The sequence below is a fragment of the Delphinapterus leucas genome, chromosome 2 (assembly GCF_059928025.1).
Source record: "Delphinapterus leucas isolate spDelLeu-1000000601 "Yukka" chromosome 2, BTC_Dleu_Yukka2, whole genome shotgun sequence".
Lineage (NCBI taxonomy): Eukaryota > Metazoa > Chordata > Mammalia > Artiodactyla > Monodontidae > Delphinapterus > Delphinapterus leucas.
This window is the reverse complement of record NC_143130.1, coordinates 144,926,295-144,951,795: the sequence shown is the minus strand read 5'-3', so window position 1 is coordinate 144,951,795 and position 25,501 is coordinate 144,926,295. Positions and strand designations below refer to the sequence as shown.

At 53.4% G+C, this 25,501-nt stretch overlaps 1 protein-coding gene across 1 annotated transcript in view; it reads left to right on the top strand.

Annotated features, from left to right (window-relative positions):
* SPTB (spectrin beta, erythrocytic) overlaps positions 1-25,501 on the top strand; it is a 121,595-nt gene that overhangs the window by 78,829 nt on the left and 17,265 nt on the right. Inside the window, exons 10-26 of the mRNA XM_089907839.1 lie at positions 1,485-1,602; positions 2,694-2,852; positions 3,777-4,079; positions 5,021-5,171; positions 5,782-6,649; positions 7,710-7,847; positions 12,476-13,232; positions 13,690-13,892; positions 13,983-14,073; positions 15,555-15,701; positions 17,071-17,334; positions 17,715-17,921; positions 18,363-18,452; positions 22,009-22,287; positions 22,853-22,983; positions 23,932-24,136; positions 24,417-24,791. Of these exons, the coding sequence (XP_089763965.1) occupies positions 1,485-1,602; positions 2,694-2,852; positions 3,777-4,079; positions 5,021-5,171; positions 5,782-6,649; positions 7,710-7,847; positions 12,476-13,232; positions 13,690-13,892; positions 13,983-14,073; positions 15,555-15,701; positions 17,071-17,334; positions 17,715-17,921; positions 18,363-18,452; positions 22,009-22,287; positions 22,853-22,983; positions 23,932-24,136; positions 24,417-24,791 (4,486 nt within the window). The remainder of the gene's footprint in view (positions 1-1,484; positions 1,603-2,693; positions 2,853-3,776; positions 4,080-5,020; positions 5,172-5,781; positions 6,650-7,709; positions 7,848-12,475; positions 13,233-13,689; positions 13,893-13,982; positions 14,074-15,554; positions 15,702-17,070; positions 17,335-17,714; positions 17,922-18,362; positions 18,453-22,008; positions 22,288-22,852; positions 22,984-23,931; positions 24,137-24,416; positions 24,792-25,501) is intronic.

The following is a 25,501-nucleotide window of genomic DNA, read 5'->3' as shown; positions in this document are numbered from 1 at the left end:
CACTGAGCTGCGGGTTTGTTCTTTGGTAATGACCTCTGCATCCACAGCCCCAGAGCTCTCCACGTGAGGCCTTGTTGATCATCAAGCACATCCTTCTTTCTCTCCCATCTGTCACTGCTCATCCATTAGCAGAGCACTCAGTCTGCCTCTCGGGACCTCTGCTTCACTCCAGCGTGTGCAGGACCTACGTGCACCTATACACATGCAAACACAACTGTGCACACGCGTGCACGCGCACACCCGCACAGACACGGGGCAGTCCAGCTCGCCCGCCCTTAGCTTGGCCAGCTCCCCAGAAACAGATTTCTAGCTCATCGGTGGTACCCTCTGCCTCGTTCCTCCCCCGCTCATTCATTCATGACTGGCACGCAGGGAAAGGCGAGACACGGAGTCTAGGATGTACTATAAACAAGTATCTGATTTCTGGCCTGACACTAACCCACTTTTAAAGTCCTAAATCCAATACAGATAACATGCCCCGTGAGTCTACCAGGCACTGCACACAGGGGTAGCATCTCCTGGCTGCGTAGACAGTGCTCAAGGCCACAGCCCTCCTGCAGGGCCTGTGAGCAGGCAGATGAATTAGGCTGGCCTCAGGGTGGGGACCTTGCTTACCAGCTGATCTTTGACTACTGCGTGATGGAGGTAGAAGTCAGTAAATACTTGGCTACGGGCAGAAATGGGAAAGTACCCAGTTACCTGGAGCTTGGACCCTGGGTTCCAGAAATCCATCCTGCTGCGGGTTCTCATCTCCTACACCTAACGTCCTCCCGGAGGCTAGCCTTTCCTCCCCTCTCAGAAGCATCTGGGCTTTTGCATTGTTGTCAGGAGAGCTGACTTATTAGTACTCAGGTGAAAGTTGCTCTCGGTGCGATATGTTCTTACGTGGATAATGCTGCTTCCACGTAAGAACATACATGGTTTTATTGACTCACTCAGCAAAAAACTGAGTAAAGAGCTAGTCAAAAGCTTTCAACTGTTTGCAGAACAGGGAAGAGTTTCTTTGTATGGATTAGTAAAACTTGATACCTATAGGAATTACCAGAGCAGTCCAGTTAGCCATTCCTCCGTGGAAGCAAATGACAGGCAGATGCTACAGTAGTTGTTTTCTCTGGTTTATGTTGCAAAGACTCAACGCCTATTAGATCTCAGCTGGCGAGTATGATAGATTGATAGATCCTTTAACAGGTAAGTAAACCTATGTAGATCCTCTTTACTTTTTTAAGAGAAATGTGTTTTGCTATCCAAGCTCCAAGATGCCAGGGTTCCATGTTCTCTTAAAAAAGAACAACTGGCTGGGACTCCCCTGGTGGTCCAGTGGTTAAGACTCCACGCTTCCAATGCAGAGGACGCGGGTTTGATCCTTGGTCGGGGAACTAAGATACCACATGCCTCATGGCTGACCAGAAAATTAGAAAAAAAAAAAAAAAAAACTGGCTGTGGGAATCTCGACACTCATCTCCCTACCTCTTTTTTCTTGACAGGTTTCAGGAGAAGGGGAATCTAGAAGTCCTACTTTTTACCATCCAGTCACGGATGAGAGCCAACAATCAGAAAGTGTACACGCCCCATGATGGGAAACTCGTGTCCGACATCAACCGGGTACAGCAACGTTTTCCATTTCACGTTGCCAGTGTGTTGATTGAGTTCCTGATAAGGGCACAGGGAATGGTCCCTGGACAGGGTTAAACCAAGCCACTTTCTGTGGTGTTAGTAATGACACACCTGGCTATTGAGGGTGCTATCTGAGCTTAGCCCTGAGAGGTCAGACTCCACCCACCAAGCATCCATTCAGCCCCCTGTTCAGGGGTGGAGGGAGGGGCAAGATAGGTGAAGGGGAGGTACTAGGTATAAAATAAATAAGATACAAGGATTTAATGCACAGCACAGGGAATATAGCCCATATTTTATAACAACTTTATATGGAGTATAATCTATAAAAATACTGAATCACTGTTATACACCTGAAACTAATACAATATTGTAGGTCAACTATACTTCAATGTAAAAAATTAAAAAAGAAAAAGAGGCAGTAGCTGCACATTTCCAGCTCAAAGCTGCCGTAAGAATGGGGATGCAGCAGGTTTGCCAGTGGGTTGAGTGAGCTCCTCATAAGGGCACATGTAATGGTCCCAGGACAGGGTTAAGCCAAGCCACTTCCTGTGGTGTTACTAACGACACACCTGGCTGTTGAGGGTGCTAAGTGTAGCCCTGAGAGGTCAGACTCTACCCACTGTCCACTGGTTCAGCCCCCTGTTCATATGCCCAGAGTCCATTTTTCAGAGCCAGTTTTATAGCCTATTCTCTATAGAACCTTGAGGTTTTTTGGAGAATATTGACTACTTTTAACAGAAGGGAAATGCCTTATGACATTTCGGAGGTTTGGAGGCCTACCACCACCTGGAAGTTCCAGTGGAATGGAGGTAGCCATTTAGCCAATAGGAATTTACTGAGCACCCACAGAGGCAAATAACACTGTACTAAACCAAGAGTCTGAGGCACATTTAGGAGAAGAGGGAACTGGGCGGTCATGACCAGTGCCCTCTGAATCTTTCATCTGCCCAGACAGGAAAGCCGAAAGGCTGTCACTGAGCTTTTATCTAGGCTCTGCCTAGATTCCTAAAATCGCTCAGTGTTGGGTGAAAGAGTCGGGACCCCCAAATCCCAAGAGCTCTCCTCTGCCCCTCGTGCAGGCCTGGGAAAGCCTGGAGGAAGCTGAGTACCGGCGGGAGCTGGCGCTGAGGGAGGAGCTCATCCGGCAGGAGAAGCTAGAGCAGTTGGCCCGGCGCTTTGACCGAAAGGCTGCCATGAGAGAGACGTGGCTCAATGAAAACCAGCGGCTTGTGGCCCAGGTAAAGGGGGCCGCACTTGGGGTTGCAGGAGAGGGGGAGCTTTCCAGAGCCCCCAGTAGACAGCAGGGCTGGAGCCCACGCTGGTCGCTCAGTGGCAGCAGCAGGATAAGCCTCTCCACAGGTCTTGCAGCCCTGCTCCCTGTGACTGGGCGGATCAAGATTCACATCTGAAAAGGAACTCTCCCAGATTGACAAAGCCTCATTTTTAGGAAAGAGCCACACAGTCCAAAAATGGCCCCAAAAGTTGTCTCACGTGAGCCAGTGGCGTCACCTAGAGCCAGAGTTCAGGCTGACATTTCAGTGGTCCTCCGGGGATGTGATGAAAGCAGTGCACCTCGTATGTGTCAGACATGCCCCTTGGACTCTGGCCTCTGGGGCTGTGTCACATTTCACTAGCTGAAAATTGACCCCAGGACTGATTCTCCATGAGAGCATCTGTTCCTTCCCACTTGGAGCTTGGAATCAAATTTCCCCTTTTATCCAGAAAGGGGAAAGCAAGCATTCTGAGAGAATTGGAGAGTGTGCATGTACCCCAGATAGCATGGGGGTAAACCATCTGTGTACAGCTGCATGGATTCCTAGTGAGAAGCCCCTTCCTGCCCAGAATCGGGCAGGTCCGCACAAGGCTGGGTGGTGAGTGCCAGCAGGTGGTGAAAGAGCTCTGTTAGTAATATTCACCCAGTGTTACCCACAAGGATGGCACAGTGAGTAAAATCACAAGCTTCTTGTAAAGGCTCTTGTGAGGCATTTAGTCTTTGGAACTTGGCTCTGATAAGATAGGCTGAAAAAGATGGCAGAAGTAACTCGTTGGGAAAGGGCTTTCCCGTCCACCAGTTGTTCCGGAGGGACCCGCTGTTTCTCTGCGTTTGGGGACCAGCCAGGGGGAGCCTGATTGAGCTGCCTGTTTTCTTCCCTGGGGGACAGGATAATTTCGGGTACGACCTGGCAGCTGTGGAGGCCGCCAAGAAGAAGCATGAGGCCATTGAGACGGACACAGCTGCCTACGAGGAGCGGGTGAGGGCCCTGGAGGACCTGGCCCAGGAGCTGGAGCGGGAGAATTACCACGACCAGAAGCGCATCACGGCCCGCAAGGACAACGTCCTGCGCCTGTGGAACTACCTGCAGGAGCTGCTGCAGTCCCGGCGCCAGAGGCTTGAGAAGACGCTGGCCCTGCAGAAGCTCTTCCAGGACATGCTGCACAGCATCGACTGGATGGACGAGATCAAGGTGGGCTCAGGCACCCCCATCCCCCGCCCCCGTGTCCACCTGGGGCTTCAGCACCCGCCCTGCAATGGGAGTGTGCTTCCATAGGCACCTCCCAGCCCCACCTCCCTGAGTCAGAGTGCAGAATCCGAGGCAGCAGAGCACCGGGCTGCATCCGCCTCTCAACGGCTTAGCTCACACTGCTCCAGCCCAGATCTTCTGTATTCCCCGTGATCAAGAAATCTGGGGTTCATGGTAGCGCAGGTGCCAACCTGCAGGGCCTAGAAGACACAGACATCCATCAGGAGCCTGGAGAATCAGGCTCTGGGTAATCACGATTTGACTCTGGTGGGAACCCAGACCTCCCGGCACAGAGCCACCAAGAAGTCTGTCTCCTCTCCCTCTACCGCAGTGGCTCTCAACTGAGGATGCACATCAGACTGACCACGGAGCTTTCTAAAAATACACATGCCCAGGCCCCAAGTAAGGGACACACATAGGAGATTGAGTGTAGGGCTTGAGCTCCTGAAAGGTGCTCCCTGAATGATTTTTTTTTTTTTTTTTTTTTGCGGTACGCCTGCCTCTCATTGTTGTGGCCTCTCCTGTTGCGGAGCACAGGCTCCAGACACGCAGGCTCAGCGGCCATGGCTCACGGGACCAACCGCTCCGCGGCATGTGGGATCCTCCCGGACTGGGGCACAAAACCATGTCCCCTGCATCGGCAGGCAGACTCTCAACCACTGCGCCACCAGGGAAGCCCTCCCTGAATGATTTTAATGGGCACCCCCAGTGGGAACTCCTGCTCTGTAGCTTCTGTCCCGCTGAGCAGCAGCCGTTTTCCAGCTGCATCTGACTCATCCTGGCCCCAACACGCCACGTACGCTCCCTTCAGAGGGGTCTTCTCCTAGCGTGTGGGTTTCTTCACCTCTCCTCGCTCCCTCTACCTTATCTGTCCTCTTTGCCAGGCTCACCTCTTGTCTGCCGAGTTCGGGAAGCACTTGTTGGAGGTCGAGGACTTGCTCCAAAAACACAAGTTGATGGAGGCTGACATCGCCATCCAAGGGGACAAAGTGAAGGCGATCACCACAGCCACTCTTCAGTTCACTGAGGAGCCAGGTGAGGCCACAGGTGTTTTCCTGTTGAGGCCTCTGGCTCAGCACTCCAGCACCCCAGCTTGGATAAATCTAGTTGTACAATTCTGCCTCTTTCATCAACTAATGGTGCAAGAAAGAAGTTTGAGGGATAGCAAAATTCTTCAGAGGGCAGGCAACTGCTTTGCCCATCTATAATCAGAAGGATTTATAAGAACCAAGAAGGCATGCTCCGTCTTTCATTCTCTCTGCTAGTTCAAGTTATGGCAGAGACAATTTAGGTTTACAGCTTCTGGTCTCAGATAGGTGACCCCCGCTGCCTCTTTGAAGAATCATCTTGAAATTTGTGCCTGGTTCTTCTTAAAAATAATTTTACATTGTGCATTTCTAGTGAGAGTTGACCCAACTTTTAACCTCTCTTATTCCTTAATTTTTTGTGGGAATTCATTAAAAAGAACTAATTAAAAGCCTGCCCTCTAAGCAACTGGGAACTGGGACCCCCTGTGTCCAATCCCAAAGCCCCAGTGAGATGGCAGGTTCTAGACGACATGGTCCTAGCCTGGCACCTGATCTGAAGGTTGCCCTTCAGATGAAGCCCTTACCCTTTTTGTCCTCCCTCCTCCCATTCCTCCCAGGGTACCAGCCTTGCGACCCCCAGGTCATCCAGGACCGTGTCAGCCACCTGGAGCAGTGCTTCGAGGAGCTGAGCAACACGGCAGCCGGACGCAAGGCCCAGCTGGAGCAGTCCAAGCGGCTCTGGAAGTTCTTCTGGGAGATGGATGAGACCGAGAGCTGGATCAAAGAGAAGGAGCAGATTTACTCCTCCCTGGACTATGGCAAGGACCTGACCAGTGTGCTCATCCTGCAGCGCAAGCACAAGGCCTTCGAGGACGAGCTGCGCGGGCTGGACGCCCACCTGGACCAGACCTTCCAGGAGGCTGAGGGCATGGTTGCACGTAAGGAGTTTGGGCACCCGCAGATCGAGGCCCAGATCAAGGAGGTGTCTGCCCAGTGGAACCAGCTGAAGGAGCTGGCTGCCTTCCGCAAGAAGAACCTCCAGGACGCTGAGAACTTCTTTCAGTTCCAGGGCGATGCGGACGATCTGAAGGCCTGGCTGCAAGATGCCCACCGGCTGCTCTCAGGAGATGTGGGGCAGGATGAAGGGGCCACACAGGCCCTGGGCAAGAAGCACAAGGACTTTCTGGAGGAGCTAGAGGAGAACCGCGTGGTGATGGAGCATCTGGAAAAGCAGGCCAAGGGGTTCCCCCAAGAGTTTCGGGATTCCCCAGATGTGACCAACCGGCTGCAGGCCCTCCGGGATCTCTACCTGCAGGTGGTGGCCCAAGCGGACATGCGTCGGCAGAGGCTGCAGGATGCCCTGGACCTGTACACGGTGTTTGGGGAGACGGATGCCTGTGAACTGTGGATGGGCGAGAAGGGGAAGTGGCTGGCCCAGATGGACATCCCAGACACGCTGGAGGACCTGGAGGTCGTGCAGCACAGGTCAGGGCCGGCCCTTCCCTCTCGCCTTCCCCTACGCGGTCTGTGCTCCTAGTGCTGGAACAGCCTCCAGATCCACAAGGGTCTCTGAGAGGCCATAGGATGCCCTTGATCACAGAGGCCAGGCACTGAGAGTCACGAGTTCTAATCTGGCTCTGTGGCGCTTGGTACTTCACCCCCTGGGACCTTCCTCAAAATAAGACAAAGGGGCTCTTTCTGGTCCAGGTGTTTGATGACTTTTCAGCTACAGCAGCCTTTGTTCAAATGAATGGTAGATGGAACCCCTGACATATAACACAGTGGAAAGTGGAGTGGTTGTGGTGAAGAGGGCGCGAGAGGCTGGATCCCACAAGCTCTAGCTTTCTTTGGCAGTCCCTAAACCACAGAACCCCGAGGGGCCACAGAGACCAGTTTGTAAATCACCAGTCTGCAAGGCCACTCTCATTTCCATTATTCCGATTCCATCAGCACTCTGGCATGCGAGGGCGTGCCCCCAGTCTGTGCGGCATCCCATCATCCTGAGTACAGAATCCAAGGAGTTGAGGAAAAGAAGTCACTCCTCAATCATGCCAAGGTGGTCCCACGCTGATGCTGGAGGGACCTGGGCTCTTATCTCAGAAGAGTCAGCTTTCATAACCACACGGTGCCCCTCCCCTCAGCAGCTCTGCCTTCTCCTACCAGGGATGGAGCACCTGGCTGGGGAGGTATCCTTCAGGTCCAGGTGTCAAGGCGGTGGAATTAGGGTCCATGAGCAGCAGCTGGGGCAGTGGAGGCATGGCAGGTAGTCTCTGTGGCGATTAACACCTCCTACACCTCATTTTCCCATAAACCTCTCTGTTTAGCCAATTGTCTTATAAGTAACCAGTTTTCTCCCAGCCTGACCCAGGAAATGCTAAACCATGAAACTGGACCCATGAACCAGAAAATAGGGTGTGTCAGCACACCTTTCTCCCCTCTTACCTGGTCAATGTATTTAGGAGGTGGAAGGAGAAAGCAAGGGCTACACGTTCTGGAGACGGGCCACTGCTGCCTTACCAATCCTCATTTTCTCTGTCCACATCAGGTTTGATATACTGGACCAGGAGATGAAGACTTTGATGGCTCAGATTGATGGCGTGAACCTTGCTGCCAACAGCCTGTTAGAGAGTAGCCACCCACGCAGTGGGGAAGTGAAGAAGTGCCAGGACCACCTGAATACCAGGTGTGGTGTGGGTAGGGCTTGGGGCTAAGGGCTTCTTTTCCCGACACCTGACAGAGCCTTGGGGGTGTGGCCCAGTAGTCAGGATGCCTGCTATGCACTGCCAGGTTTGTACCCTCAGAGCTCTTGCCTCACTCAGCCAGAGTCTCCTTCTGACACTGGAGCTTTAGCAGTAAGGAGGAGAGACCTGTGTGGTGACCAGCCCAGGGAGGGAGAGAGACCTGTTCACAGAGCTGCGAATGCTGTGCCTGGGGCGGGCATGTGCTGAGTGATGGAGTGAATGTCCTGAGTGCATCCATAGTTAGAATCAGGCCATGTGGTACTCATGTCGCATTTCCCTGGACGTTCTTAGGCAGGGAAGATTGCTTTCTGAGAGCTCTTAAGTACTGTCCATTAAAAAAAGCTCCTGCTGGCACCAAAATGTAGCATTGGTAATGAGACTGGCTTGAATGAAGAGGAGAATTAGCAGCAAGCCTTGTGCACGCTTCATGGCCAGAACAAAAAACAGGCCCTAAGGAGCCTTTGGAGAGGGGCTGCTTTCAGTACAGGGTGCAATTTCCACGAGTTCCTTGAGGACCTCTGAGGACAGAGCATGCGCCTGTGTCCTGTTTGTTACCCTGGGTCCTACACGCACAATGGGACGTGTTCGCCATCTCCCCACTACCCCGATCCCTCTCCCCACACTTGTGCCTGAGCCCTGCTCTGCCCGAGGCAACCTGGGAGGTGGGGTTAGGGAAGACTCAGCTGTAAAGAAAAGGAGCAGCACAGTCGGGGCTTAAGAGGAGGCAAGGGGTGACTTTGGAGCCACTATTATCTGAGCATCCAAAGAAAGGGACTGTAGTTCAGGAGGGTCCTCAGTAATCTGAGGTTTCTGCAGAGGAGGAGCATGCCTCCTTGTTCTTCTTTTAGGTTTGGAGGTAACGGGATGCATGTGCACGGCACACAGAAGGAGCTTGTCAGCTAGTACATCTGCTGCTTTGATGAGTTATGGTCAGAGAATGATCTTACAGACCTCTAAGCCATACACCATCCTAAGTGTAATACACCAAGATACTTATCCTCAGGTGAGAGAGAACCTGAGGTGTGAAAAGGTAAAATGGTTTTCCATGACATCTGAGTGTTGAAAGGTACCTGAGCCATGTACCCCAGACAGCCTGCATCCTGCACAAACATTCCAAGCATAGGGAGCTCGCCCCGTCCCCGTGTAGCACACCCCATTTGGGAGCAGCTCCTTTTGGGTAGAGAGTTTGATCTCATCACGAGTGGAAATCTGCCTCCTTGAAAATCGGGCTCTGCCCGTTAGAGATAACGGAACTTACCCTGATTCTTCTTCCACATGATAGCTCTTCAGGTTTTTTTGGGTGTGTGTGGTACGCGCGCCTCTCACTGTTGTGGCCTCTCCCGTTGCGGAGCACGGGCTCCAGACGCGCAGGCTCAGCGGCCATGGCTCACGGGCCCAGCCGCTCCACGGCATGTGGGATCTTCCCGGACCGGGGCACGAACTCGTGTCCCCTGCATCGGCAGGCAGACTCTCAACCACTGCGCCACCAGGGAAGCCCTCTTCAAGTACTTTTAGAGACAGTTGTCATTCTTCACCCCATCCACCGTCCTGCCTCCAAGTCGCTGCTGTTCTCTCTACAGAGTGCATCCTCCTCCAACTACATAGTCTAAATCATGCTTGTTTTTAGGCCAGTCCAGGTTCCTCTCCTTCCCAGTTTCCAGGATGAAAAAGTATCTTTCCCTCCCTCGACTGGCTTAAAGCCTCACGTTCTACCTTGTATTATAATTTTGTCCTGAAGAATTTTCTACTAGACTGTAAGCGAATGAAGAGCAGTATCTTTATATATTATCCACAGTGCTCTGAGCACCAAGCATTTTGCTGTCTGAGGTTCCCTCTGTTCAGAATATTCTTTTCCCCAATATCCACTTGCCTTAGTCCCTCGCTCAGATCTCAGCTCACGTGTCACCTTCTTGGAGCAGCCCTCACTGTCCACACCATTCCACGCCTCCTTCCCATCCAGCTCCTCTACCTCGATCCTGTTATCTTGCTTTCGTTTTTTCCATTGTACTTGTCACCACCTGATGGATTAAACACTTATTTGTCTCTGCCCACTCGAATGAGAGCACTTTGCTTTGTTTGTTGCTACATGCCCAGAGCCTTGAACGGGGCCTGACACAAGGCACTTGGTAGTTGTGTGATGTAACACAGTGAATGAGTGACCGGGGACAAAACTGAAATCTCTTCTGTCAGGCTCGGCACATATGAGTCATTCAAACACTTACTGAATGTGTGATTACCTCCCACCACATGCATTCTAGTTGACCAACATTTTCTTAACAATCTTGGGCCCAGGACCAAACCTGGACTCCTGACATGGTCTGGCCAGTGCTGCCTAGAGCAGTTCTATCAACTGCCTCCCTTTTGGAGATGGTGCAGTGGAGGGGAAGGTGGGTTTAGGAGGTAGACTAGACCCAAACCTCACCCTGTCCCCTGTGTGGGCTCTGCCTGGTGGCTGCAGTGAGGCCACACCAGGAAAAGTCTGGAAAATCGCCACGGAGCCACTTGCCCAGGGGCACCGCCAGACCCTCTCCTGTGGCTTCTGGACGGAGCCGGGAGATCTCACAGCCCTGGAGTGCCTCGCTATACTTTCACAGTGGTTTCAGACCACCTTGGAGGAAATCTTCTGCTCCTTTCCCTTGAGGTCCAGCCTCAGCAGCATCCGTGCACCAGGCACAGAACTACCCAGAGTTGAGGGACTTCACGTCTGGACTCTCCCTCCTCTCTTTCCTGGAATTCCCAATCCTTCCTCCGGGCTCTTTTTGCGCTCGCTCTCTCTCTCTCTCTCTCTCTCTCTCTCTCTCTCTCTCGGAATTCCCGATCCTTCCCGGCCCATCTCCCACCTCTGTTTGCAGGCCTGTCTTCCACCCCCAGACTAGCGGCCACGGTCACCCTGGGAACGCCCACAGTGTGCTCTGCCCATCCCATCTGCCTCCTGCCTCCACCTCCATCCCCCGGTGCTGGGACCGCAAAAATGAGCGAGCTACTTGGGGCCCCATCCTTAAATAGATCACTCCCGTGGAGGCACTGGAGGTTTGCCCATTGAAATACAGCTCAGATGACCACCATGAGATTGCTATTATCCCTCCTCACAGCTCCCTTAGTCCTCTCTGCCTGGTACGCGCTATGTACGTAGTATTTTATACTATCGTTTTTTGGTGAGTTTGTCTTAATTTCTCTCTAACCCATACACTCCGTAGAGCAAAGTCTAGCTATGACTGTATCCTCCCAAAGTCTAACATAATGCTTATACATTGTGGATATTCAAGAGAGTTAGGCTCAATTAGCGAATGTGTGTTCAGCATACTATCGTGTGCATCTAGATTACGGTGATGCAGGATGAGTAAACCTGGGTCCACGGGAGGTGTCCCTGGTGGTCTGGGCCCAGGCTAGTGGGCAGCTGTTTAGGAGAAGCTTACTGTGGGCTGCAGACCAACCCCAGGACATCTGCCCAACATCTGCACCCTCCCCAGTTTCATTCCAGACTGCACATTGAAGGCTAAGATGATGTTTTAATTATAATCCCAGCTTCTCCTTCCCCCTTCCTCTTCCTTTTCCTTCTCTTCACCAGGACTCTTTTGTTTTAGAACCATGGTGGCTTTTCTTAGGCCCTGGGCACTTGGAACTTGGTCTTAGGCATCTGTGTGTTTCCTCTGGGGAAGCTGGGACCCTGTGTCCTAAAGCATTCTTGAGGTTGATAATGGGAGGTTTCTAATTATTTTCATAACAGGTGTACCTCGGAGATATCGTGGGTTCAGGTGCAGATCACCCCAATAAAGCAAATATCAAAATAAAGAGCGTCACACAAATGTGGGGGGTTTCCCAGTGCACATAAACGTTGTTTACAGTATACTGTAGTCTGTTAAGTGTGCAAAAGCATCATGCCTAGAAAAACAACGTACATACCTTAATTTAAAATACTTTATCACTAAAAAATGCTAATCATAGGAGCTTTCAAGGAGTCATAATCTTTTTGCAATAGTAACATCAAAGATCACTGCCCACAAGTCACCATACAAATATAATAATGCAAAAGTTTGATATTGCAATAACTACCAAAAAGTAGTACAGAGACATGAAGTGAGCAAATGTTGTCGGAAAAATGCCGGGGATGGATTTTTCAGCAGAGGGTCACCACAGACCTTCAATTTGTAAAAAACAAAAACAAAAAAACCCTGTAATATCTGTGAAGCACAGTAAAGCGGAGCACGATAAAACAAGGTATGCTTGTATTTTTCAAACTCTGGGGAAACTGTACGTTTGCCTGAAATTCAACTACATATAGAGCTTACATACAGAGCATCGTGTTCCTTTACTGATGGTTGGAATAACATCACAGCTCACCTCCTGCTGATGGAAAGCTCTGATTGGCAGTTATGTTGTCTTGAGTAAAATTGGATAAACATATTTTACTCATGACAGTTTGTTGGATAGATGACTTGTTTCAGCGTGCAAGGCCTATCAGGAGAGACTCTGGAAGGGAAATCTGGTGTCCCTTCTAAATGTGGAAGGGACACCCTGTGGGAAGCGTTAAGGAAGACGGTGTCTCTGTGTCCCCCGTCTCCCTCGGCAGGTGGCAGGAATTCCAGACCATGGTGTTGGAACGGCGGGAGGCTGTGGACTCGGCCCTCCGGGTGCACAGCTACTGTGTGGATTGCGAGGAGACCAGCAAGTGGGTGATGGACAAGACAAAGGTGGTGGAGTCTACAAAGGACCTGGGCCGGGACCTGACAGGCGTCATCGCCATCCAGCGCAAGTTGTCGGGGCTGGAGCGTGACGTGGCCGCCATCCATGCCCGCGTGGGTGCCCTGCGGCAGGAGTCACAGCAGCTGATGGAGTCACACCCTGAGCTGAAGAAGGACATTGGCCAGCGGCAGGCGTATGTGGAGGAGCTGTGGCAGGCCCTGCAGCAGGCCCTGAAGAGCCAGGAGGCCTCGCTGGGGGAAGCCAGCCAGCTGCAGGCCTTCCTGCAGGACCTGGATGCCTTCCAGGCCTGGCTGTCCACGGCCCAGAAGGACGTGGCCTCCAAGGACATGCCTGAGTCCCTCCCAGAGGCCGAGCAGCTCCTGCAGCAGCATGCGGCCATCAAGGACGACATTGACAGGCACCAGAATAGCTACCAGCAGGTCAAGGCATCCGGAGAGAAGGTGATCCATGACCAGACGGACCCGGAGTACCTGCTCCTGGGCCAGCGGCTGGATGGCCTGGATAAGGGCTGGGATGCCCTGCACCGGATGTGGGAGAGCCGCAGCCATGCCCTCACCCAGTGCCTCGGCTTCCAGGAGTTCCAGAAGGATGCCAAGCAGGCTGAAGCCATCCTCAGCAACCAGGTAGGGCGAGGCATTCAGGGCCAGGGGCCAGGGGGCATCTCTCAGGGCAATAGGGAATTTATGTCGGAAGTCTGCAGCAGGGCTCAGGGACCAAATTATGCTTTTCTTGGACTCTCTCTAGCCACTAGTTCGGAGGACAGTCCTCTTCGTTCCTTATCATGTGCCCTTTCCAGCCCCGTGTCACAGACTACGTCTTGTTCTTGGGCCAGTTAGAGGCTAGTGAAGTGAATTTTTCCCTGGGTGGTTACCCTTCCATGTGGCTTTAGGCACCCTGTTGATCAGGTGCCCCCGAGTGGGGGTGGGGAACCAGACCCAGGGAGCTCCTTCCTTCCACAGCTCCAGGGGGTGCCATTCATGCTGTCACCTGCATGGTTGCACATGGTGGGCCTGCCTGGCGGGTGCCCTCCCCGCCTCCTCAGCTTGTCTTCATGCCTGTTCTGGAAACTTGCTTCAACAGGAATATACTCTGGCTCACTTGGAGCCCCCAGACTCCCTAGAAGCTGCAGAGGCCAGGATCCGGAAGTTTGAGGAATTCTTGGTGTCCATGGAGAACAACCGGGATAAGGTTTTGAGTCCTGTGGACTCTGGAAACAAGCTGGTAGCTGAAGGAAACCTCTACTCAGACAAGATCAAGGAGAAGGTGCAGCTGATTGAGGACAGGTACCCTCCACCCCTAGGGTCACGGCGCCCGGTAGGGTGCTGGTACAGCGCTCAGCACCATCGTGACTGTGGCTCTGGCTTCCCTTCCAGGCACAGGAAGAATGACGAGAAGGCCCAGGAGGCCTCAGTCCTTCTGAGAGACAACCTGGAGCTCCAGAACTTCCTGCAGAACTGCAAGGAGGTGAGGCTCCAGCCAGGCTGGCCACTTTGCAGGAGATTCCTTCTAGAAGCAGAGCGTCCTAGAGGTGGGAAGTCCTTTCTAGACTCAGGAGTCTGGATTCCATAAGTGGGGAGCTCTGGGCACTTGACAGCTTAAGTCCTTCATCCTCTAGAATCTTTGGTTCCACAATTTCTTTTTCAAATCTGTAAAGATAGCTTCTAATTTGTCAAGTCCAGGGCAGGCTTTCTCAAAAAGTGGCCTGAGGACTATCTGTATTAAGAGTCACCTAGGGCCCTGGTCAGGGTCGGCCTGAAAGTCATGTGACCTGTGCATTCATACAGGGCCCCGTGCTTACAAGGGCCCCATGTTCAGTTTAATGCTCTCCTGTTGCCATCTTGAAACTCTTTTTTTTTTTTTTTAATAGTTTTCCTTTAGCAGATTCTACTTTCAAAAAAAAAATTTGTTTTACATCTTTCTTGGAGTATAATTGCTTTACAATGGTGTGTTAGTTTCTGCTGTATAACAAAGTGAATCAGCTATATGTATACATATATCCCCATATCCCCTCCCTCTCGCACCTCCCTCCCACCCTCCCTGTCCCACCCCTCTAGCGGTCACAAAGCACTGAGAAATTCTTAATAATTTTGAATATTTCCATTTTGCACCAGGCCCTGCAAATTATGGAGCCAGTCTTGGCTCTGGTTAGATGCAGACTCCTGGGCCCCACTTGGGCCCAGATGAACCAGAACTTAGGGGGTGAAAAAGAGCAGCATTCTCAACCAACCTTCTGGTTGGAGAACTGCTGACTCAGAAGCTCCTCGCTCAGCCTGGGGAGAGCTGTACAGGAAGGTCTTTAACCTGCACTCCTAGGTCCTTCCGTGAACAGTACTTCCATGTGGAATGGGGCTTCCCCTGACTTCTTTCTTGCTTCCATCCTCATACCCCTTTCCTCTCAACCCAAATGACTTTGTTTTCACCCACCTCTGCCCTTGGTACCAACCAGGCTTGTTATGGTGCCAGGACATCTTGGAAACATCAGAGGCTCATCACAGTTCTTCCTTCATTGTTAATTATAGGATCCGCCTTGGCTTTTTCCTCAGAGAACATTTTCTCCGTGTTTATTAATGATTTCTCCCCCTACTGCCAAAGGGTTGATTTATCCATCCATTCAGTAAACACTTGTTGAGTTCCTGCAGTAGGCCAGGCCCTGTCCTCGGTCCTGGAAATGTGGAGAGAAGTATAAATATACCTGGTGTCATACTGCACACACTCTAGAGGGGAAGACACAGTAGTGCCTGTATTTTAACCCTGAGACAACGCAGGTTAAGTTTCCTGTGCTGGGAGTTAGGGATCCAGAGTTGGAGGGGAGTACTCTGCTGTGCTCACACTTCCTCCCCTTGGTCCTCTTCTTCCGCAGCCAGAGCTAGGCGGCAGTCCTGCCCTGAGCCCCTGGCCAAAGAAGGACACTCGGGGACCATTGAACCCACTTTTTCTGCCCACAGCTCACTCTCTGGATCAATGACAAGCTGCTGACATCTCAGGATGTCTCTTACGATGAAGCTCGAAACCTTCACAACAAATGGCTGAAGCACCAGGCGTTCGTGGCAGAGCTGGCTTCCCACCAGGGGTGGCTAGAGAACATTGATGCAGTGAGTAGAGCGAGCATTTGGGCTCTCTGCTCGGGATGCTTCCCTGAGCAGCGCTTCACACAGGGCATGGACACTGGCCCGCAGCTTGCTGGACGGTGTAGAGCCTGAGCGCGAAAAACGTCTCCAAATAGTAGTTAGACCTTCAGAGCTCCTGATACGCCCAGTCTTATAAAACCCGGTCAGAATGGGTGCCTCCTCTGGGTCACCTGAGTCTGGGGACAGTCCTGGACACTGAGGACACAGAGTCAGAGCCTCAGCTTTCAGTGCTAGGATGGCAGTAACCTCTGTCTGCCTTCCATCATCCACGCCAGGGCCCCGCGCTGTCCTGCCCAGGGGCAGGGGAATATGTGAGATGAGCAGAATGGGCCAGGGACTACTGACCCTCACTGTTTGGATGGGCAAACCACCAGGGAGTAGTCATTCGTACCAAGGGTCCCCCCTGTAACAAGCTTGCCCAGGGGCCCAAGTCAGAATGTGGCTGGAGTTAGATCTGGGAATAGGAAGGGAGGTACCTCTGCCCCTCCCTGCTGTGGCTATCTGGAAAAAGCGGGCCTAGGGCCACACAAGGCTGTGTCCATCGTGGCTAAGTGTGCAGGCTCCGAGCCAGGCTGTCTGACTTCTCAACCTCCCTGCGCCTCAGTTTCTTCACCTGTAAAATGAGGATAATAACGGTACCCACCCGAGGGAGTTGTGAGCATTAAAGCACTTAGAATATTACTTGGCAATTATTAGGCACTCAATAAATATTAACTATTATTAGCAAGTACGTATTCCTAGGCCCAAATCATCTGTAACCTTCCGAAAAAGATACATTTATGTGGGTGAAAACCAGACAAGGCAAACTCAGCAACTAAAAGATATCACTGAAGGTCAGTGCGCAGCTTCTGGCAAGACAATTAAGAGAGGGTGAAGGATTTCCCTGGCAGTCCAGTGGTTAGGACTCTGCCCTTTCACTGCTGAGGGCCCAGGGTCAATCCCTGGTCTAGGAGCTAAGGTCCCGCAAGCTGCGCGGCACGATAAATAAACAAACAAACAAACTCACAGAGAGGTTTCCATGGTTGTTGTACCTGGGTGGATCTTGAATCTTTTTTTTTTTAAATAACTAAAAAAAAATTTTAGTACTAGCTGGTTCTTGTCTGCAGCTCCCTATGCTACAGTCTCCCTGAGTCATTTGCCCCAGACACGCTCTCCCTGTCCCACCTTCTACTGCAAATAACTCTGGGGGTGCAGAGTCTTTCAGCCGAGCCTCACCTGAGTTCTAGGCAGATCCTTTGCCTCACTGACCTCGCCTCGGCTGGCCCTTTGCAACCACCTGGAACAAGGCGGCTCTCCAAGGTCAGAGGGTGAGCTCTCCTGCTTCCCCACACAGGAAGGAAAGCAGCTGATGGAGGAGAAGCCCCAGTTTGCGGCCCTGGTGTCCCAGAGGCTGGAAGCCTTGCACCGGCTCTGGGATGAGCTTCAGGCCACCACACAGGAGACGACCCAGCACCTCTCAGCCGCCAGGAGCTCTGACCTGCGCTCGCAGACCCAGGCCGACCTCAACAAGTGGATCAGGGCCATGGAGGACCAGCTACGGTCGGACGACCTGGGCAAGGACCTGACCAGCGTCAACAGGATGCTGGCTAAGCTGAAGGCAAGTGAGCAGGTTGTAGACTGAGGGTGTTGGAATGGAGGGGGTCTTGGAAGCAAATCTGCAACCTGAAAGGGAGTACCCTCCTGTGCCCTTAGCTGGACTGGCTTTTATCAGGTCTCCCGGTTCACAGCCCAGCTCCTACCCTTTTGCAATGGGTAAGACAGGGAGGGATCCAGACGGGGTCATAAAAGTGTGCGTGAGAAGTATAGGACAGACGCTCAGAGGGGCAAAAGATGAGGTGGGGGCAATCCAAGGAGACTTCTTAGGGGAGGCTGAGCTCAAACCAGGCCTTTGAGGATGGGTGGGATTTGCACGATGAAGTGGACGAGGGGTTGCCCAGGTGCCAAGGCTGGTGCCGACGCTGTCCCCTTGTGTCCCAGCGTGTGGAGGACCAAGTGAACGTGCGGAAGGTGGAACTGGAGGAGCTGTTTGCCCAGATGCCCTCGCTGGGAGAGGAGGCGGGGCATGAAGACTTGAGCATCGAGAAGCGGTTCCTGGACCTTCTGGAGCCCTTGGGGAGGAGGAAGAAGCAGCTGGAATCATCCAGAGCCAGGCTGCAGATCAGCCGGGACTTAGAGGATGAGACGGTGGGTGGGCCGCAGCTCCCCCCTCCCCCAGCGGCTGAGCCGGCAGCTGTCACCGGGATAGCTGGCGGCTGCCCGGGGCAGTTCTTGGTAGCAGACGTCTGGTCATCTCACCGCCTTGTCTCAGAGGGTGGTCGTGATGACTACATGAAACGTCAGTGTAAGCCAGTGCCTTTTGAATGGTAGCTCGCTCGTGGACTTTGGGGCCAGGCAGACCTGGGTTCGAGATCCAGCTACGTTGCCTTCCCTCCAAGTGACCACGAGCAAGTTATTTGGAACCTCAGTTCAAAATAGCAAAATGCCCCCATTTTACAAAACCCTGATGGGGTGTTGGGAAGAGCTGGGCAGACACAGTAAGCAGAGCTCTGTCTGGCCCGCGGTGAGTGATAGGGAACGGGTGCCTGTGATTGTCGTCAGCTGTCCCCCGCCTTCTGGTCTCCGCAGCTCTGGGTGGAGGAGAGGCTGCCTCTGGCCCAGTCGACCGACCATGGCACGAACCTGCAAACTGTGCAGCTGTTCATGAAGAAGAACCAGGTGAGTCCTGCCACCTCGTCAGTCCCACCCGCCCCACGGAGGAAGCCCCAGCCCTGATCTGCACAAGGTCCCCAGCAGCACATAAGAGATTATTGTTCTTTTTTTTTTTTTTTTAATTTATTTATTTTTGGCTGTGTTGGGTCTTCGTTGCGGTGCGCAGGCTTCTCATTGCGGTGGCTTCTCTCGTCGAGCACGGGCTCTAGGCGTGCGGGCTTCAGTAGTTGTGGCACATGGGCTTAGTTGCTCCACGGCATGTGGGATCTTCCTGGACCGGGGCTCGAACCCGTGTCCCCTGCATTGGCAGGCGGATTCTTAACCACTGCACCACCAGGGAAGCCCCAGGTTATTGTTGTTGTTGATAGCTACAGGGTCCCCAGTCTGTGTTTGTACTCTCATAGCCGAAGGAGCAGCTCTGATGATGGCAGAGAGAATTCTGGGAGGACCACAGAGTGGGGCGGAGGTGAATGGGGCCGGGGGGTCCAGGTGCTTTGGGATTTGGGGCCATTCAGACCCATCAGGGCACAGGTGCGTGCAGGACCTGGAGGCCCTGGCCTGGGGTTTCATGTGCTTTACAGCTTCTGTATTCCGTGACCTCCCTGAGAGGAGGCTCTTAGCTCCTGGCGTCTCTCCCATCACTGCCTTGTCCCTCTTCCAGGGCTAAGCTTGGCCTATTGAGTCTCCTCGGGATAAGTAGGCCCCTGTTCTCTAGACACATGAGCATACTTGTGGGGCTGCAACGCCACGAAGAAGCTGCTAAACTTGGACTCTGAGCCATTGGAGGAAACATCCGTTGGCTGTTCTGCTCTCCCAGGCTGGACTGGGAATCTCTGCAGCCCTGGTCAGAATCCTGGAAGTGAGCAGATGCACTTCCTCTGTGTCAGGGCTGCAGGGGAAGCCTGCGTCCTCCAGGAAGGCCAGCTGCATGGGGTCATGGTCTGGCCGCGTGGTCTAGCCAGTAGCTGGCCGTACCCCTGCTCTTGGGCAGAGAGTCCCTCCTGCCTGGTCTGCTCTCTGCTTCAGGAAGTGGCGGCAGCCGCAGTCTTGAGCAAGGAGCATCTAGGGACTTATCCCAGAGAAGAGCAGTGTGTCCCAGAGTGCCAGTCGGTACTGCAGCTCATTGGGGAAGGAAGGTCATGGCAGACAGTACGTCCTTCTCCCCAGATATCAGCAGCCAACATCTGCTCGCAGAACCCAGCAACTGTGCAAAGGCCTGAATGAATTATATTCAAAGACGTTCCTTAAAAGCGCCCTCGAACGCTTTGCTTCTAGTTGGCATGATCAAATCACAGAGGTTCCGGGGGCAACACGTAGGGACCTGAATTAGAAGGTGGTGGAGGCGGGGCTTCTGCTAACATCACACCCTCCAGTTAAAGTGGGGAAGACTGGTAGAAGACTATTCTCGGGGCCTCAGTTTCCTCAACTATAAATTGAGCCAACTTTAGTCCTTCCAGTACTCAAGACTTTAGCCTCAATAAGTGTTATTGCCAATGATTTTCAACTCCCCTGGCTGAAGGTTGCTATTTCAGGAGAAGGGCAAGACTAATACGGATGGGGTTCCCCTTAACAAGAAGGGAAAGATAATCTCGTGGGAGAGCATGGCTGCCCCAGTAAAGACTATTTTAGGCTAAAGCCAAAATCCCATTTTATCATTTCTTCTACTGCAGTGGTCAGTGTGCATCAGGCTCACCCGGAGGGCTTGTTAAAACACAGTTGACCAGGCTCCACCCTAGATTTACTGCATCAGACTCTGGGAGCAGAGCCTGATAATTTGCATTTCTATCAAGATCCTAGGCGATGCTGCTGCTGCTGGCCTGGAACCCCACTTTGAGAACCACCACTTTAATGGCTGTCATTGCAACTAGAACAGAACCTGCAAGGTGCCGCACGAAGGGTTCTCAACTCTGGCTGCACATTAGAATCACCTGGGGGAACCTAAAAACATATGAGTACCCAGGTCCCACCTCAGATCAATTAATAAGGACCTCTGGGGATGGGGCCCTGGCTGTGTCTGTTTTCCCCGATGATTCAACCTGCAACCAGGGTTAAAAAGCAGTGTCCTGCCTGGTCTGGCCCCTGCCTCCTCCCGAATCTCCTCCCTTATCACTTTCGCCCTCCTTCACAGTATTCTAGCTTGCCTGACCCTTTGGACCGTCCAGGCTTGCTTCCACCCCAGGGACTTTCTTGGCACTCGCTCTTCCCTCCCGCCAGCAACACTCATCCCCCAGATCTTTGTGGGGTTGCCCTCTCCTCATCATTCATGTCTTACTCAGATGTCATCTGCACAGAAAACCCTTCCTGACTCCCCCAGTTAAAGTGGCCACCACCACGCCTTGGAAGACAATCCTCATCTCAGTGGTGTCTGTTCCTCGTGGTACCTGTTATATGCATTCATTCATTTATTTACATGCTTATCATTTCCTCTTCTAGAGTGTAAGCTTTATGAGGGCAGGGGTTTTGTTTATCTTGTTCCCATATTGTCCCTAGAACCTAGAACAGGGCCTGATACATCAGAAATAATAACTGTGGGTTGAATGAATGAAGTCAGGGAAGAAGATGTTCTAAGTAAGCATACTGCACAGGAGCCTAGAAAGGAATTGCTTAAAAGGGGAGAAAGAAATACCTTTGTAGGATATAAGATCTCAGGGAAAGTGAAGAGGCAAGCGGAGCTGACATCACGGGCCGTTTGACTACCATTGCAGAGACCGTGGGAAATTGTCAGAATCGAGATTCTGAGCATCAGGTGTAAAGATGCATTTCAGCAAGTTAGGTGACTTGTGAGTATTGCTAGTTCTATGTGTTTTAAATGCTGACAGTCATAGCACAGCCTGTGTGTACTTCTCTTACCCGCCGCCCTCTAGACGGTTTTCAAGGCCATGGGAAATTGTAAAAAGGGAGGAGATGGGGGGTAAGGAGCCAAAAGCCCACATGCAAGGAGCAGCCGGGCTGGGGCCTCTAGGACCCAGAAAGCGAGTGACAACATGTCACGGCCCCCTGAAGATAAAGGTGACCCATCACCAGAGTGGGAAGAAAATGCCATCTTGGTGACCAAAGGCAGGAAATACTGAAACGGGAAAACAAAACGAAATCCTAAACTCTGACCAAGGGGCAACTGTCAACTATTGTTTTATACAGCATAAAAAAGCTGCTAAAATCAGATCTCAAAAGGCCATTTAAGAATCGTTTTCCTCTCCTCCACCACGTACAGCTAAGAAATCAAGCTCTGCTGAGACAGGAGGTGGAGGGAGCCCTCAAGAGCACATGTGGCTCCGAGAGAGCCATGTTCAAATCCCACTCTGTCACTCGCTGTCCACAGTCACCTAACTGCTGTGCGCTGGTGTCCAGTGCTAACCTCAGAAGGTCATGGTGGGGGCCAGAGGAGAATGAGGTGGCAGGCCCAGCACCGTGCTGGGCACCTGGTCACTAGCAGTCTTTATGGCCACATCTGCTCCGCTTAAGCTTCCCCAAGGGGTTCAGGGTGAGAGGTGCCAGGGTGTGACCCTGGGCTGCCCTGCACGATGGGAAGACCAGCCCCTGAGCCCTTCCCCTCTGGCCGCAGACGCTGCAGAACGAGATCCTGGGCCACGCGCCGCGGGTGGAGGATGTGCTGCACAGGGGGCAGCAGCTGGTGGCCGCGGCCGAGATCGACTGCCGAGACGTGGAGGAGTGCCTGGGGCATCTGCAGGTCTCGTGGGACACACTGCGGGAGACGGCGGCCAGGCGGCTGCAGCGCCTGCGGGACGCCAGCGAGGCGCAGCAGTACTACCTGGACGCGGGCGAGGCCGAGGCCTGGATCAGTGAGCAGGAGTTCTACGTCTTCTCCGACGAGACCCCCCAGGTCGGCTCGGGCAGGGTGCCAGGCTGGGTGTCAAGACCAGCCCAGAGGAAGAGCTGGGTGGAGGTGGGCAGTCAGTGGGGAACCTGTAAGGCCAGGTGTGTGAAGAGTGAGGGCAGGGAGAGGGTGTACGTCCTGCTTCTCAGGACGCTCCTCCTCTCAAGAACATACAGCGCACGTACTGCAGCCGGGCGCCCTGTTTGCCAGTTAGATTTGCTCTAACCCAAGGGTTCTTCACCTTTTTTATGCCATGGATTCTGTGCAGATGAACTGCTGCGGGAGTGGGTGAGAGGTGAGGGGGGGTCTCTAAAAGCTGGGGTGATACAGGAAGTTTCCATGGGGACAGAGGTTGGATCTGGGCCAGGAAGGGTGGATGTCAGACGAGAATTGAGGGTGACGAATGGAAGGTAGGGTGTGGGTGTTGCCGGGCAACGGGAGGAGAGGGGAGGGGACCGTTCTCCTATGGGTGTCCCGCGAGCCTGGCCCTCCCCCACCTCGGGCACCTCCAGGAGCTGGGCTGTAAGCTGGGCCAGGTGAGCGCGTGCCCTGACGGTCCGCTGCCTCCTAGGATGAAGAGGGCGCCATCGTGATGTTGAAGCGGCACTTACGGCAGCAACGCACTGTAGAGGAGTACGGGAGGAGCATCAAGCAGCTGGCTGGCCGGGCCCAGAGCCTGCTGTCTTCAGGCCACCCCGAGGGGTGCGTGTGCCTCCTGGGACAACTGTGCCTGTGCCTCCAGATCCCGGGCATCCGGCCAGGGGCCCCGCCAGCCAGGATCCCTTCAGGTCCAAGGCGGAGAACAGGAACAGTTTTCCCGAAAACTGTGGGTTTGAGAAAAATGCCTTCTGGCCTGCTGATTGGCCCAATTCCCTGTTATGTTGTGGTTTTGTGTAACTTCACACAGGGCTGACTGAGGCCTGGTTTGCAAAGAGATTAGGAAATGGAACAGCAAAACTACCCTCTTGGTGAACAGAGAGCTCCAGTCTTTTCAGGAGTTAGTCTTCGGCATCTTTCAGCATAGCTTAAATTTGCTTTTCTTTTTGTGGTCCAGGAGGTACCTCAGGATCTCACAGTGTCTCAGCGAAATCATTATACACCCATCTACACTGTTCAGTTGTGTGGGTTTTGCATAAATGGGAGCCCACTGGGCCAGACACCTCGGGCCACCCCCAGTCACGGCCCTGTTCTCAGTCACCTTCAGGGCACCCACAGCAGCTGCCTCAGCATCTCCCAAGGAGCCCCAGGGATCGAGCCCCTGGTATGGCATGCCCCTCCCGGAAGAGCTGAGCAGGGTCTGCTGCTGGTGGAGCCAGGCTCAGCCAGCCCACGCCTCAGCCTCCCTGGAAAATAGCGGAAGAGTTCTCCATTTGCACGTGTCTCTCTGAGCTTCCCAGAGTCAGGGGCAGGGGCGGGAGGCACCCCCTCTAGGGGAACACATTTCACTATCCCTGAAGCATCACGGTCTAAGGGATGGTTCCTTCTCTCCCCAACTCTTCCCCGTGCAAAGCCGCTCTGCCGTTTCTCTGAAGCTGTGCTCCGCCACTCGTCCCTGCCTCGGGCCTGGGGAAGAGGAGGCTGGCTCCTCTGGTCTGGCTGCTCTGGGTTCTCTGTTGCCATCTCTGAGGGCTTTCTTGTTTTGAATTCCAGGGAACAGATCATCAGACTTCAGGGGCAGGTGGACAAGCAGTACGCGGGGCTGAAGGACATGGCAGAGGAGCGCAGGCGGAAGCTGGAGAACATGTACCACCTGTTCCAGCTGAAGCGGGAGGTGGAAGACCTGGAGCAGTGGATCACAGAGAAGGAGCTGGTGGCCTCCTCCCCAGAAATGGGGCAAGACTTTGACCACGTGACTGTGAGTACCCATGGCCACCGCTTGCTTTGTCTCCCTCTAGTGCAGTAGACCTAGGAGCTGTCGTGCCAGACACATACACACATCCGCCAGGTGCAAAGTGCCGCAGAGATGCGGGCTCCCCCGGCGCGAGCTCAGGTGCCCTGGGGAAGACGTGAGAGCCCAGCTCCAGGCAGTGGCAGGTGCCGCTGGGAGAGTCGGCAGCTAGTGTGATGATACCACCGCACCCCTAAGCCCTGGTAACCGGTAACCGGTTACCGCTTTTCTGTCTACCCCCGTCCAGCTGCTCCGGGACAAGTTCCGGGACTTTGCCCGGGAGACTGGGGCGACTGGACAGGAGCGGGTTGACAACGTGAATGCCATCATTGAGCGGCTCATCGACGTGGGCCACGCAGAGGCGGCCACCATCGCCGAGTGGAAGGACGGGCTGAACGAGATGTGGGCGGACCTGCTGGAGCTCATTGACACGCGCATGCAGCTGCTGGCCGCCTCCTATGACCTGCAGCGCTACTTCTACACTGGCGCCGAGATCCTGGGCCTCATTGACGAGAAGCACCGCGAGCTGCCTGAGGATGTGGGGCTGGACGCCAGCACCGCCGAGTCCTTCCATCGCGTGCACACAGCCTTCGAGCGGGAGCTCCACCTGCTGGGTGTGCAGGTGCCTCTCACCCCTGGCCGTCCCTCCGCGCCTTCGCCATGACTAGCTTCCCTGGGGCGCAGTGTCAGCGCCTCTCCTGGCTTCTAGAGGGGAGACTTCTCGAACAGGCATCTCCTTAGAGAAGCAACAGCTCCGGGCAGGAAGCAGAGGCTTTCAGATGTTCTTTAGCTTCAGAACTAGTTCTTTAAACTGAACCTTTCCCAAAACCCGATGCAAAAATACCTTCAAATGCAATTTCTCTGGTTGTCAAAGTGTTACAGTATCATTAGTGAACATGCATGTAGCACTTTTCTAGTACCAGGTACTGTTCTAAGCAATATATATGGTCACTGAACCCTCAGCCTCCCTCTGAGGAAGGGAATAATGTTATCTGCCCTTTCTAGATGAGGAAAGCAGGCACAGAAGGGTAACTAAGTTGTCCAGAAACATGCAGCTAAGCAGTGGAGCCACAATTCAGGTCCTGGCAGTCTGGCTACAGACTCCACACCCTTAGCCACGGAGCTGTTCAGCCTTTCCCCATGGGAGCTGGTGGGGGGGCCCAAGACCAGCCTAGACTCCCTCCTCTCATCATGGGTTGCCCCCTGAGGTACCTCCACAGGCCCCTAGGGTTCTGCAGAGTTCAGCATGATGGATAGGGTGAGGGCAAGGGGCTCAGCTGTGGCGACTCACCGGGCCTCCAGTGGAGCCGGGAGAGCTGGGCCAGCTGTGCA